This window comes from Pundamilia nyererei, unplaced genomic scaffold, assembly GCF_000239375.1.
Source record: "Pundamilia nyererei isolate P.nyererei 1_Seehausen unplaced genomic scaffold, PunNye1.0 scaffold00247, whole genome shotgun sequence".
NCBI lineage: Eukaryota > Metazoa > Chordata > Actinopteri > Cichliformes > Cichlidae > Pundamilia > Pundamilia nyererei.
The window spans coordinates 736,210-747,336 of NW_005187648.1; the positions used below are offsets into that span (position 1 = coordinate 736,210).

The window sequence follows — 11,127 nt, forward strand, 5'->3', positions numbered from 1 at the left end:
GCTTTCGCCTGCAGTGTGAACGCAGCCTATGAAGTGTCCAAAAATCTGTGAGGGGCACGTTTGCTGAGCCTGGTAGATGAGTGAGGCATTTACACCACAGCACTTCCTGCAACAATAACTGTAATTAACAGGAACTCTACTTGATTTTGTTGCTGTAATGAGCTGAGGTTCAGCTCCTGCAGGACTCGTGTACGTGATTATTTATCAGAGGGGAAGTCTGTTATGCATAAAGATCTCCTTGCAGCTCACACCGTAACATCTGCTGCTCATGTAAACAGCCACCAACAACTGCTGCTTTAGCCCCTAAAATACCCAGAATGCATTGTGGAGCTGTCTCCTAAGCCCTGCAGAAGAAATGTCACACTGATCAAACCGATCACCAGAGCAGACAGCTCCAGATCAGTTTGATACAAACAGCAGATCAGTTGAAAGACACACCGACAGCTGCAGCTCAGCAGGTACGCGTTTCACCGCCTCGGCCGCGGGCCGATGCTGACGGACACATGCTGCCTGCCTGTCTCGGACAGAACTGAATCCACCACCTTCCAGTCACGCTCTGTCTAACCTGCAGGCTGCTGCGTCGCACAAAATAGCATCACAGGATGTGACGGGAAGACTTGCAGCTCCTGGCTTCATGCCGCACTAAAAGGCTGTCAGAGCAAATCTCCTCTGCAGCTCGGATGGGCCTCGTTCTGCAGAGCGTCGACGCAGACACTCACAGGGAATCAGCAGCCCGGGCTTTGAGTTTAAGGAACAAAACCTGACTCATAGTTTGAAAAACAAATCTTCTTAGTGATGCTTTATTTTTCCTTTTCGTTTCCTGACAAGTCAACATTATTAAATGCTGAGCAGATTTCATCCAAGTCTGACATTTCAACAATGTTATCAACAAACCAATCTAGTATCTGAAGACTAAGAAGGTGGCTGAAAATGTAGGTTGAAAATAAAACCAATTATTAGACATGTTTTAATAGATTAGGAAAACTCTGTGACCCCACCTACACAGTACGGTAAAGACTCTACAGTAAGACAGTCAGACCTCCCCGTATGAGCAAACGCTTGGTGACAGTGGGACAGAAAAACTCCCTTTGAACAGGAAGAAGCCTCCGGCAGCCTACGTCCATTGCAGCATAACTAAGGGAGGATTCAGGGTCACCTGGTCCAGCCCTAACTATATGCTTTAGCAAAAAGGAAAGTTTGAAGCCTAATCTTGAAAGTAGAGATAGTGTCTGTCTCCTGAATCCAAACTGGAAGCTGGTTCCACAGAAGAGGGGCCTGAAAACTGAAGGCTCTGCCTCCCATTCTACTTTTAAATACTCTAGGAACAACAAGTAGGCCAAATAATGATTTAATGTTAGACATTTTCAAACATTTCATATTAAAAATGAATAGAAGAATAGAGTCACATAAAAACATGGCACAATGTTTTTTCCATTTTCACTGAAATCAGACTTTTGTAGACAGAAGGTGTTTAATGCTGTTCAGCCACAGTAAGCAGATTACAGTCAGGTTATAGGTGGATTACTCTGAAATAAGCGAAACAACGTTTAAGTCACAGCCACACAGATTTAACTTCTAAGTGTACGTGAATAGAAAATCTCCCTGAGCCTCGAGAAACCTGCTGACAGACAAACACGAGTAAATCTGTGAGCGAGAAGCGAGCTGTACAGCACAAAACCTTGTGAGCAACATTTCAAATGAGCTGTTTCAGGGTTCACTTTGACAATAATCCCTCACAGGCTCTTACTGGATGTGACTGGATTACAGAGGAGACAGTGATGTGTGGTGGTGACAAGTTAAACAAGTTAACCTTTTTTGATTATTATTAAAGTGCAATTCGAAAATGTTTTTTTTTAAATGAAGACTTAAAAAGCATTTTTAAAATCAGTTTATTAAATTGGAATTCAAAAATGAATTTACAAATGCAGATTTTATTCTACAATTCATTAATTAAGCACAGAACTGTTTGGCTCTTGTGGTCCTCCGTACTGTAGCAGCTGTTTAAAATCACACCAAGGGACGGGGGGGGGCTTGGACGTTTCACCCATTGTTCTCTGGAAAATATTACAGCCTAGGAGAGCAGCTGCTTTATTAAAACCAAATGATTACAAACTTCAAATCAATTAAAATACCTCTGAGGCACAGGAATGTGCAGGTCTTAACTCAAAGCTGGTGCTTTCTCAGGGTTAATGGCAACATGTGCAGTAAGTTGCCTTCAGGTGAATCATGGTCAGTGCATCTCTCTGAGTGCATCCTAACAGCAGCTTTCATTTGCCAAAGACAGTATGATGTGGTAAACATGGCCATCGCTGCATTATAGCATGAAAAGCGTGACACAGAGGCCCCGAACTGCTGAGCGGATGTTGAAACAACAGCCACTCTCCCGCCTACAGTGTCATTAAAGAAGGTTGCTGCATGAAACAATGTGAAACAAATTCCACTAAAATCCCAGAATCTCGTTTTCAACCTTTTTATTATCTTTAATAAAATCCAGCATTGCAGTGATGCGCACATCATTGCATTCTGTTGAGATTACCTCGTACATTAAATTGTTCTTCGTTTGGCCCTGAAGTGTCTCGTGGAGCAGCTGCTCAAACTGCAGGAAAGAGCAGAGTTCATCAACAAGCTGGGACTGGGTCCAGCAGTGTATTATGGGAAAGCAGGGTTAGAAGTCTTCTTTGACCAATCAGAGGGCTTGGCTGAAGGTCGGCATCAGGCAGAAGCGTCCGGTTGACCTTTACATGTTCCTGCTGTGTTTCCCTCTCAGTAGAAGGTCGTGGAAACATGTCCAGGGGCTCGAAACGAACCTCAGACCTGTGTGTGTGTCTGTGTGTGTCTGTGTGTGTCTGTGTGTCTCATGTACACAGGATGAGTTGTGCACCATCTCAGGAAATCACCTGTTTGAGTGAAACCTGGATCCTTGAGTGGAGCAGACTAATGGCTCGTGTGGTTCATGGTTCAGGTGCCAGAGTAACGTTTACTCTGCTCAAAGCCTTTTCATACGTTACAAGCTACATTCACACTATTGCTTTATTGAACTTAGCAGAACAGTCGACGTGTCACCATAATTTGGGGCTCAACATCTTGCCCAGCAACAGCAGCTCAGTGAAGACCTTACAGGACTTTGAGTTTGTGCTTTCAGGATCCTCGGGCTCTCGGGGAGATATTCTCTGGGCTTACGAGCCAAAAACCTTTTTGAACCTTGTACATCTGGCGTAAACACAGCACTTCAGAACAAAAGGGTGATTTGCTGAAAGTGTCCTACTGTGTCAGGACCTGGACACGTTGCTGTAGTTGATGCAACCATAAATCCTGTAGAAGTTCAGTGTGGGTGCAGCAGGACGAAGATCCAAACTACACCAGAGTCCACCTCTGATTGGCTCCAAGTCTGGACTTACATCCGATTGAGATGAATTCAAACCCTCAGTGCAGGTACAATAAGAAATGAGGAAAGGCGTGGCACCGTGGCTTCAGGGCTTTTTCCAGTGAAACCACGGTGGCGCTCGCTTCAGTTTTACTGAATAACAAAGCCATTTGTAAATCTCGGCCTGTTAGAAGCAAAAATGCTTACCTACCTTCCCATTTACAGTACCATTGCAAACCCTATGAGCCGGGTCACTCCTCACTCATTACACCACGTTTGAGTGCTTTTGTGCCACCTCCACCCGTCCTGACCACGAAAGTCAACTTGTTTTTCTTCTCTGAGACATTCGTGAGCTTTTACATCTTATTGGTTCTCTCCATCCTTCAGATGATGTTCCTGTCTGCAGAAAGGTCGCAGGACGGCTGCTGCAGCTGCTCTTTTCTTCTCTTTATTCCTGTTGATCCGTGTTTGGCATCAGGATGTTAATCTGTGAAGTGACACCTGCAATTCGGCTCAAAGCTTCTGTTAAAGTTCTGCTGGAGGGATTTAAAAACACAGTGCACCTCAGCGGAGCACCGCAGCACCAACGCACATCTGAGTTTAAATCCTATAAATATGTAAGAGGCTATTTTCAAGCCATTCTGGCTTCATTAACAGTGAAGTGAACACAGCCCTGAGTAAGACCTGGATTTGTATGATTGAAGTGCAGGAAGTGATGCCATTTCTCCATTATTTTATTTATATATAATATTTATGCTGGTTTTCATTGTGTGAAGTTTGTAATATTGGTTAAAAACAAAAATGAGACCAAGTGAAGAAAGCCTGAAATCAGTAGTGTCAGAAACCTCCCTGGCTCTGTGTTGCAGTCCCTCCGGCCGTAGAGCCCGAGCACACGGAGATCCGTCAGGCCCTCGGCCGGGCGTTCAGCCTTACCTGCCGTCTGCTGCGAGCTCATCCGGCTCGCCTGCTGCGATATGAGTGGAAGCTGGGCACCCGCCTCCTGACTGTCGGACAGTTCAGTGACCAGAGAGACGACACGAACTACCACGTCAGAGCTTTGAACAGGGAGGGCTATGGCGAGTACACCTGTGACATCACCAACGAGGCCGGGGCAGGACGTTGCACGTTCCTGGTCACAGGTGAGCTTTATTATTTTTTGAGTTATTGCACTTTAGTCACTTTGTATTTAACATGACCTGAGTCATCGTAGATTTTCCTGAATTGACTGACTTGTTTAAAAAGTGAAGACGTTTGACTAGAACTTGGTTCTCGGTGAGGTTTTCAGTGGACTTGGTACCTAATCTGAACATGTTGGCTTAGATAATGTGACCTGATCATATCTGGGACACGTCCCTGTTGATTATTGACCAATGGATGATTTAAGGCTGACTTTGTACTCGTGTGGAGTGAGTTCAGACCTGACTTTTACGCGTCTTAATTTTCCAACGAGCTGCTGTCACTGACGACACGCTGCCTGTAGGAGTGCTGCAGTTCCCTACTCTACATGACCTCATTGTCAGCTTAATAAGAAAGGTGTAGCTGCCTTCATGACAGCATTGAAAATATTACTATAGGGATTTCTAAACAGTTTTGTGTACCATAGTGTAATACAGCCCAAGGTTATTAGTCATAAGTGGTTTAAGAAGCCTTATGTCGGACACTTGATGTGAGCCTGACACCTCCTGCTGCTCTGTAAGATCAGTTGGCCCACAGTCTGACAGCTCAGGAGGCAGAGCAGGTCAGCAGGTCAGCTGCTGATTGGAAGGTTGGTGGTTCCATCCCTGGCTCCCCCAGTTTGCATGCCAAATATCCATGATACTAACCCCGACTTGCTCTCCACATCCATCGGAGTGGATGAATGATAGTTAGAAAAGCACTCAGTGCTTGTGTGAATGGGTGTGTATGGGGTCAATGCGCTTTGAGTACTCCAGGAGAGCTATATAAGAACTGTACTAGCATGCACTGAAACCAGTGAACCACTGAAACCAGTGAACCTATATACACCATTGTCACAGTAATCATAGGGGCACTTGATTGCAAGATTAGCAGGGTGTCAGGTCCTGGGTGGAAACAAGTTCTCCATAACTGAGGCTCTGCCAGATGCTCACAGCTCCGGCCACCAGGCTGACGTGAGATACCAGAGAAGCTGAGGTCTGTTCTGAAAAGATCCATCCCATCCACGGTGCGCGCTCAGCTACAGGAGAATAACAGCAGCGAGTGTATTCCCGTCCAGAGCTGAAATTGAGCAATTCTGGAAGAACATCTGAGAGAGAGGTGTCACATGACACTAACGGTGACTGGTGGACTAAAGGATGAGCCGGTCGCCATCACCAAAGCAGACAAGCGCAGAGCTGGACAGCAGCAGGACCTGACACGCTGAAGAAGCTAACGGCACTACATGTAGCACAAAGAACGGGTCTGCTGACAGCGGGTACTCAGTCATGAAGGATCCTTTAGATTACTAATGTGTACACACACACATATATATATATATATATGTGTGTGTGTGTGGAATGCTTAACTTAATAATTTTAGCAGTGTTTGTATCCCGAGCTTCAGATGTTTCAGTTTTTTTGTTGTTATGAGGACTTTATCTTAACGTGAGGAAACGAATAAAATCATAATTTCATGTAACTGAACAAGCATGGGGAGAGAAGGCAGCATTTAATATGTCTAAAATGTTTTTTTAAACCTTTTTTAAACCTTCTGGGGTTTGAATCATGGTAACTCGGCTCGTTACGTTTTCAACAAATACGTATCAACTTTTGTGGAAAATAAAAGAGAAGGCGTCGGACGAGTAATCCATCTCTTTAATTACACAGGTCTAGTTTTGTCTCACGTGAATTTGGAGTTGTCGTTGACTTCCAGGCTGAACCGACTCTGCGGGTTTCAGTCTCTGAGCCCACTTGTGTCTGCGTCTTCTCTGAAAGCTCCCCTGCAGAGGCACCCTGTCAGCGCCCAGAGACTTCCTGCAAAACCCGCCGCTGTGTTAAGCCTCTTATCAGGGCCGACCGCTGAGCAGCAGCGCGTTTTGCAGGCAGCAGCAGAGAGTGTTTAAAGAGTGGAGTTGTAAGCTCAGGATATAAAGATGATAGAAAATGGTGGTGATTATGCCAGACTTGTCATTTGCTGAGGTGAAGTTTGCGTTGTTAATCAGGTGTGAACACACTGGTGGCATTTTAAACCTTGCTCATCCTGCAGCGACCAATGAGACAGCGTAAAGCTTCAGAATAAAAGTGACAGAAGCAGACATGAAACTGTGACACAAAGTGCCAACATGACGACTCGCCAGACGGTCTGACTGCTCCTCCCACCGTCAGACAGATGAAACAAACTGAATTTTAATAGGATGATTCATTCCTGTCTGTTGAAGTCACAACAGCAAAAGTCATTTTGTGTGTTTTTAAAGCCCTGACTTCTGCTGAAGTCTAACATAAATAATCTTGTTGTCACACAAGCAGAACACACACCATTGGTTTAAAACAGTCACGTAAAACACAAGAAAACATGAGACGTGAGAACACCAACACAGTGCTGTGCTGCTTCCTGTTGCATTTACTGTTAGTCTAATGGCATAAGGTCACAGAAGAGGGGCCTGAAAACTGAAGGCGCTGCCTCCCATTCTACTTTAAATACTCTAGGAACAACAGCAGGAGTGAAGTGCTCTAATACAGGACTGTAAGGCCATCAAGGTTAGATGAGGCCTGATTATTCAGGACCTTGAAAAGAGATCATGGATGCCAACGGTCAAACCAAACAAGTCAAAAGCTGTGGCTACCAAACAAATGCCACTGCAGCCACTGTCCCTGGATCAACCGTCAAGTAAGGCAAGGAGCTGCTGATCATTTCAGTTGTGCAGGGAGGGTCTAGCATGCACTGTGCACGTGCACAGAGAGTAGTTAAATGCCCTCAGCCAACTGCTTCAAGTCCCCGTAGTAACACTACTGATCAGCTGCTTGGAGTAAAATAGACTCAGTGGCAGAATTAGCAACAGTATCACATAGAAAGAAATCATGTTGCTGTTAGCATTATATATTTATGAAAATGTAACTATACTGCCATCTTTGTTTATTGATACTTATGTTGCTAAAAGCAGGTTCGTACACACAAACATACAGAGATGCCATTGTTACAATGTGGTCATGTGTCTCACTGACACAGCCAAGTCTGCTTAATATTTTTGAGTCCTGTGAAAGCAACCTGCAAGTTGCTGAGAAAAGCAAGAGTTTTGCTAAACTGGCCAACAGCCTTGTTTTGGTTGGTAGTTCCACCATGCCAAGCATCACCACACAAACACACAACAGCGAGTAATCTGCAGCCAAAGATATAAAAACGACCCATCGTAACACCAAGTGTCACACACTGAAAAACACGGTGACGACATTGTTTTCTATTCATGAGTGAAAAAGACATCCTGGACCTGTTTCCAGCCCTGTGTGACCTCTGACCCAACTGCCTCCTCAGGAAAAGCCAACCCTCCAGAGTTTTACTACGACACCTACAGCGCCCTGTGGCAGAGCAGGCCGCGAGTCTACGGCTTCAAGCTGCAGTGGACTCAGATGGAGCCGAACGCTGTGGATCGAATCCTGGCCTACAGACTCGGCATAAGGCAGGTCAGTGCAGCAGGTTTGTTATTTGAATGCAGCAATCAGTCATCCCCACAAATGTCTTCATTTGCATTTTGTTTGTCCGAACTCAGGGGAGGTTTTCCAGAGTTTGTAAGGGTCTTTGAAATGTCTAAAATCCATCTATATGCACGTTAGACTTCACAGTTATGGATTATGAGACTTGCTTATAATCCATAACTGTGAAGTGAGTTATGAAGTTAGAAATATTTAATTGAAAAAGTCTGTTGTAACCACTGAGGACTGATTTGCTGACTTCGCCCAGGCTGTATTTACAAAGAGCACGGTGACCACATGTGAGGTGGGAGGAGATGTTTCAATCGGACACTAATTTACTGAAAAAGCCTTTTGCCTGTTTTTTGCACTTGATTCTGAAATGAACTGAGTGCACCGCAGCTTTTTAAACCACCCATGCATACGAGGGGTGTTAGCATAGTTAGTAGACAGACTCGAACTATTCTAATAGCTGTGCTTCGAAGCAGCTTTGTGATTAAAGGAAAACAACCAGTGTGAAATTATAGCTTGCAAAGAAAAACATGCTTAAATTAGGAACTTTAAGTTGTCATGAGAAATAAGAAAACTACCACTCCACAAACTCGTGTCTGCCTTTGTGTTACTGTTCTAGATTCATGTACGTTGTTCCCAATCCCACTCTGGAATAACAACATTAACTTCCACAATGTCCGATGTCGTGGTGTCAGGATCATCTTCATATACTGTCTTATGTGTTTGACACAAGTCAAATATTAAACATTAAACAGTGCGCCAGTAAAATAGAAAAGCACTGTATGAGAACCAGTTTACCATGTTACCAAAAATAAATAAATATGGTGATGTACTAGACAAGACAAGACGCTTCACCCGTTGCCTACTGGTGGTGGTCAGAGGGCCCGGTGGCGCCAGTGTCCGGCAGCCTCTGTCAGTGCGCCCCAGGGTGGCTGTGGCTACAATGTAGCTGCCATCACCAGTGTGTGAATGTGTGTAAAGCACTTTGGGGTCCTTAAAGACGAGTAAAGCACTATACAAATACAGGCCATTTACATTTACTAGTTAACTTTGCAAACAGGTGGTGTAGCAGCTAGCACTGACACCTTGCAGCCAGAGTCCTGGGTTTGAACCTGCCTTTGGCTTCTCTGTGTGGAGTTTGCATGTTACCCCATATGGGTTCTCCTCAAGCTACTCCAGCTTCTTCCCATAGATCAAAGACGTGCGTGCTAGGTTCTGCATTGGCTGCAGGATGAATATGGATGCAAGCGTATATGTCCTCTGTGTTAGTCCTTTGGTGGACCGGCAACCTCTCCCCCAGCCTCTTGTGGGCAAGACTCCAGCCCTCTGCGATCCCAGTTAAAATGGCATTAAGAAAATGGATGGACTGATAGTCACGTTAACTGATAGATGTCAACTAAAAAGTTGTTGTTTCTATACCTCGTTGTTCCTGCATGTGTTCTCTTGGTGTTCTTGCTCCATTAAGAACATCACAAAGTGCCATGCATGTAAGAAACTCCATCCCGGGTCATCCGTGGATCGGGTTTCCTCCGAGGCGTGGGCACCTATCAGCAGAGATTGTCCATAACCTATAGAACTCAAAGGAATATTCTCAAGTAACAGTCAGATATGCCATTCAGCAGGTTAGTTACAGCGCCGGGAGTAGCTTGGGAGAACAAGGAAACACAGACTGCTTCAGGTTGCCTTCCCAAACCAACTCAAAGTTTATTTGTCATACAACAGTATATATAGAGGAAAAAGGTTCGTGTGTCAGCAGGTTCTCAGTTCAAACCGGTACAGACCAAATAAGGAAACGTCTTCCTGCCCTCTGAGCAAAGAAGTATCCTTTGTGTAGTTTATCAGTTCAGCTACAATTTATGATCATCCCAGCAAAATACACTCCTAGACATAGAATACAGAGTTCTTCATTAGTGAATTCTGAAACAAACCACCTGGCCTTTAACGAGCCTTTTTCTAGGAGATAAAGAAAAAGGGAGGATGGGAGTAAGGAAGTGGTCTCTGTGGTATTTTCGACCTTGAGTTACCAGCCTGTGATTCTTACACATCAATTCTTGGGTCACAGAGAAAGAGAAAAACAACTAGTAAATGGGCCTTATAGAGTAACAGTTTTCCTGTATAATCTCACTATAAAACAATATCCTGTAAATGCTACCATGGTGCTAAAATACATAACAATGCAGTTTGCAGCAGTGTGCTTAAAGCATGGGGAAACCAAACTGCAACATGCCTCTGCTTCTCTGTTCTTCTGTCCTCGTGGGGCCTGTAACAGACTTTTAGATCTTATGGGGCATTCAGTGTTTTCTCTGTAGCTGATTTTACCCTGCAGAGTCACATGGAGGTAAAGCCCACAGTGACGGACCACATAGTGTATACGAGTGAGTGTGGGAGAGACAGAGAGTAGGTGGCAGTATTCCTCCTCCTTTCTCTCTGTCGGGCTTCACCTGCAGTGAAGCTCTGCTAAAAATCAGTGGTTGTGTAATTGTTGTAATTGCAGGTGATCTGTAGGGATTAACAAATATTAAAAGGACATTCATTCAGTTTTTAATGTTTTTAGAAGGTTTCAAAATTCTGGGAATATTTTCCCTGAAAGTTGATTGTGGATGTTTTCAGTGGGAGAAACGTTTCATCACTCGTCTAAGTGACGTCTTCAGCCTCAGCCGACCTTATAAACACTCAGGGCTGCATTTATTAACAGAGAAACACCGTTCCAGGAATATATACAGATCTCCAGCACTGTGGCTCCCGTGGCGCACTGCTAAATATGACGGCCATGAAGAAGGTCATCAGCACAGCTGACGCTGGCTTGATGAGCTCAGGTGCGGCTGCCTCCCACGCTGCAACACTTCCCCTTGCAGAGCTCGCTTCGTGTACAAAACATCCAGGAGAGCGGATGCAAACAAACACAGAGCAGAGGAAAATCAGGGAGACACAATCAACATACAAACAAACACAACGGGCAGAGAACTGTGCATCTGTATGATGACTGACACCAGCACCACTGACTCAACAATGACTAACTATGACTTTTTCATGTAAATGGCCTACCTGACTCCCCACTCAAGGGGGTCTCTGTTGCAAGAGCTCTGTCTCCCGTATGTCCTGATGTATCAGAAGTTGGTAGTGATCCCGTAC

The 11,127-nt window shown here is 44.7% G+C and overlaps 1 protein-coding gene across 1 annotated transcript in view; it reads left to right on the forward strand.

Annotated features, from left to right (window-relative positions):
* Positions 1-11,127, forward strand: part of LOC102205772 (MAM domain-containing glycosylphosphatidylinositol anchor protein 2-like) — a 22,801-nt gene that overhangs the window by 6,116 nt on the left and 5,558 nt on the right. The window contains exons 3-5 of the mRNA XM_013915028.1: positions 3,143-3,204; positions 4,200-4,503; positions 7,829-7,977. Of these exons, the coding sequence (XP_013770482.1) occupies positions 3,143-3,204; positions 4,200-4,503; positions 7,829-7,977 (515 nt within the window). The remainder of the gene's footprint in view (positions 1-3,142; positions 3,205-4,199; positions 4,504-7,828; positions 7,978-11,127) is intronic.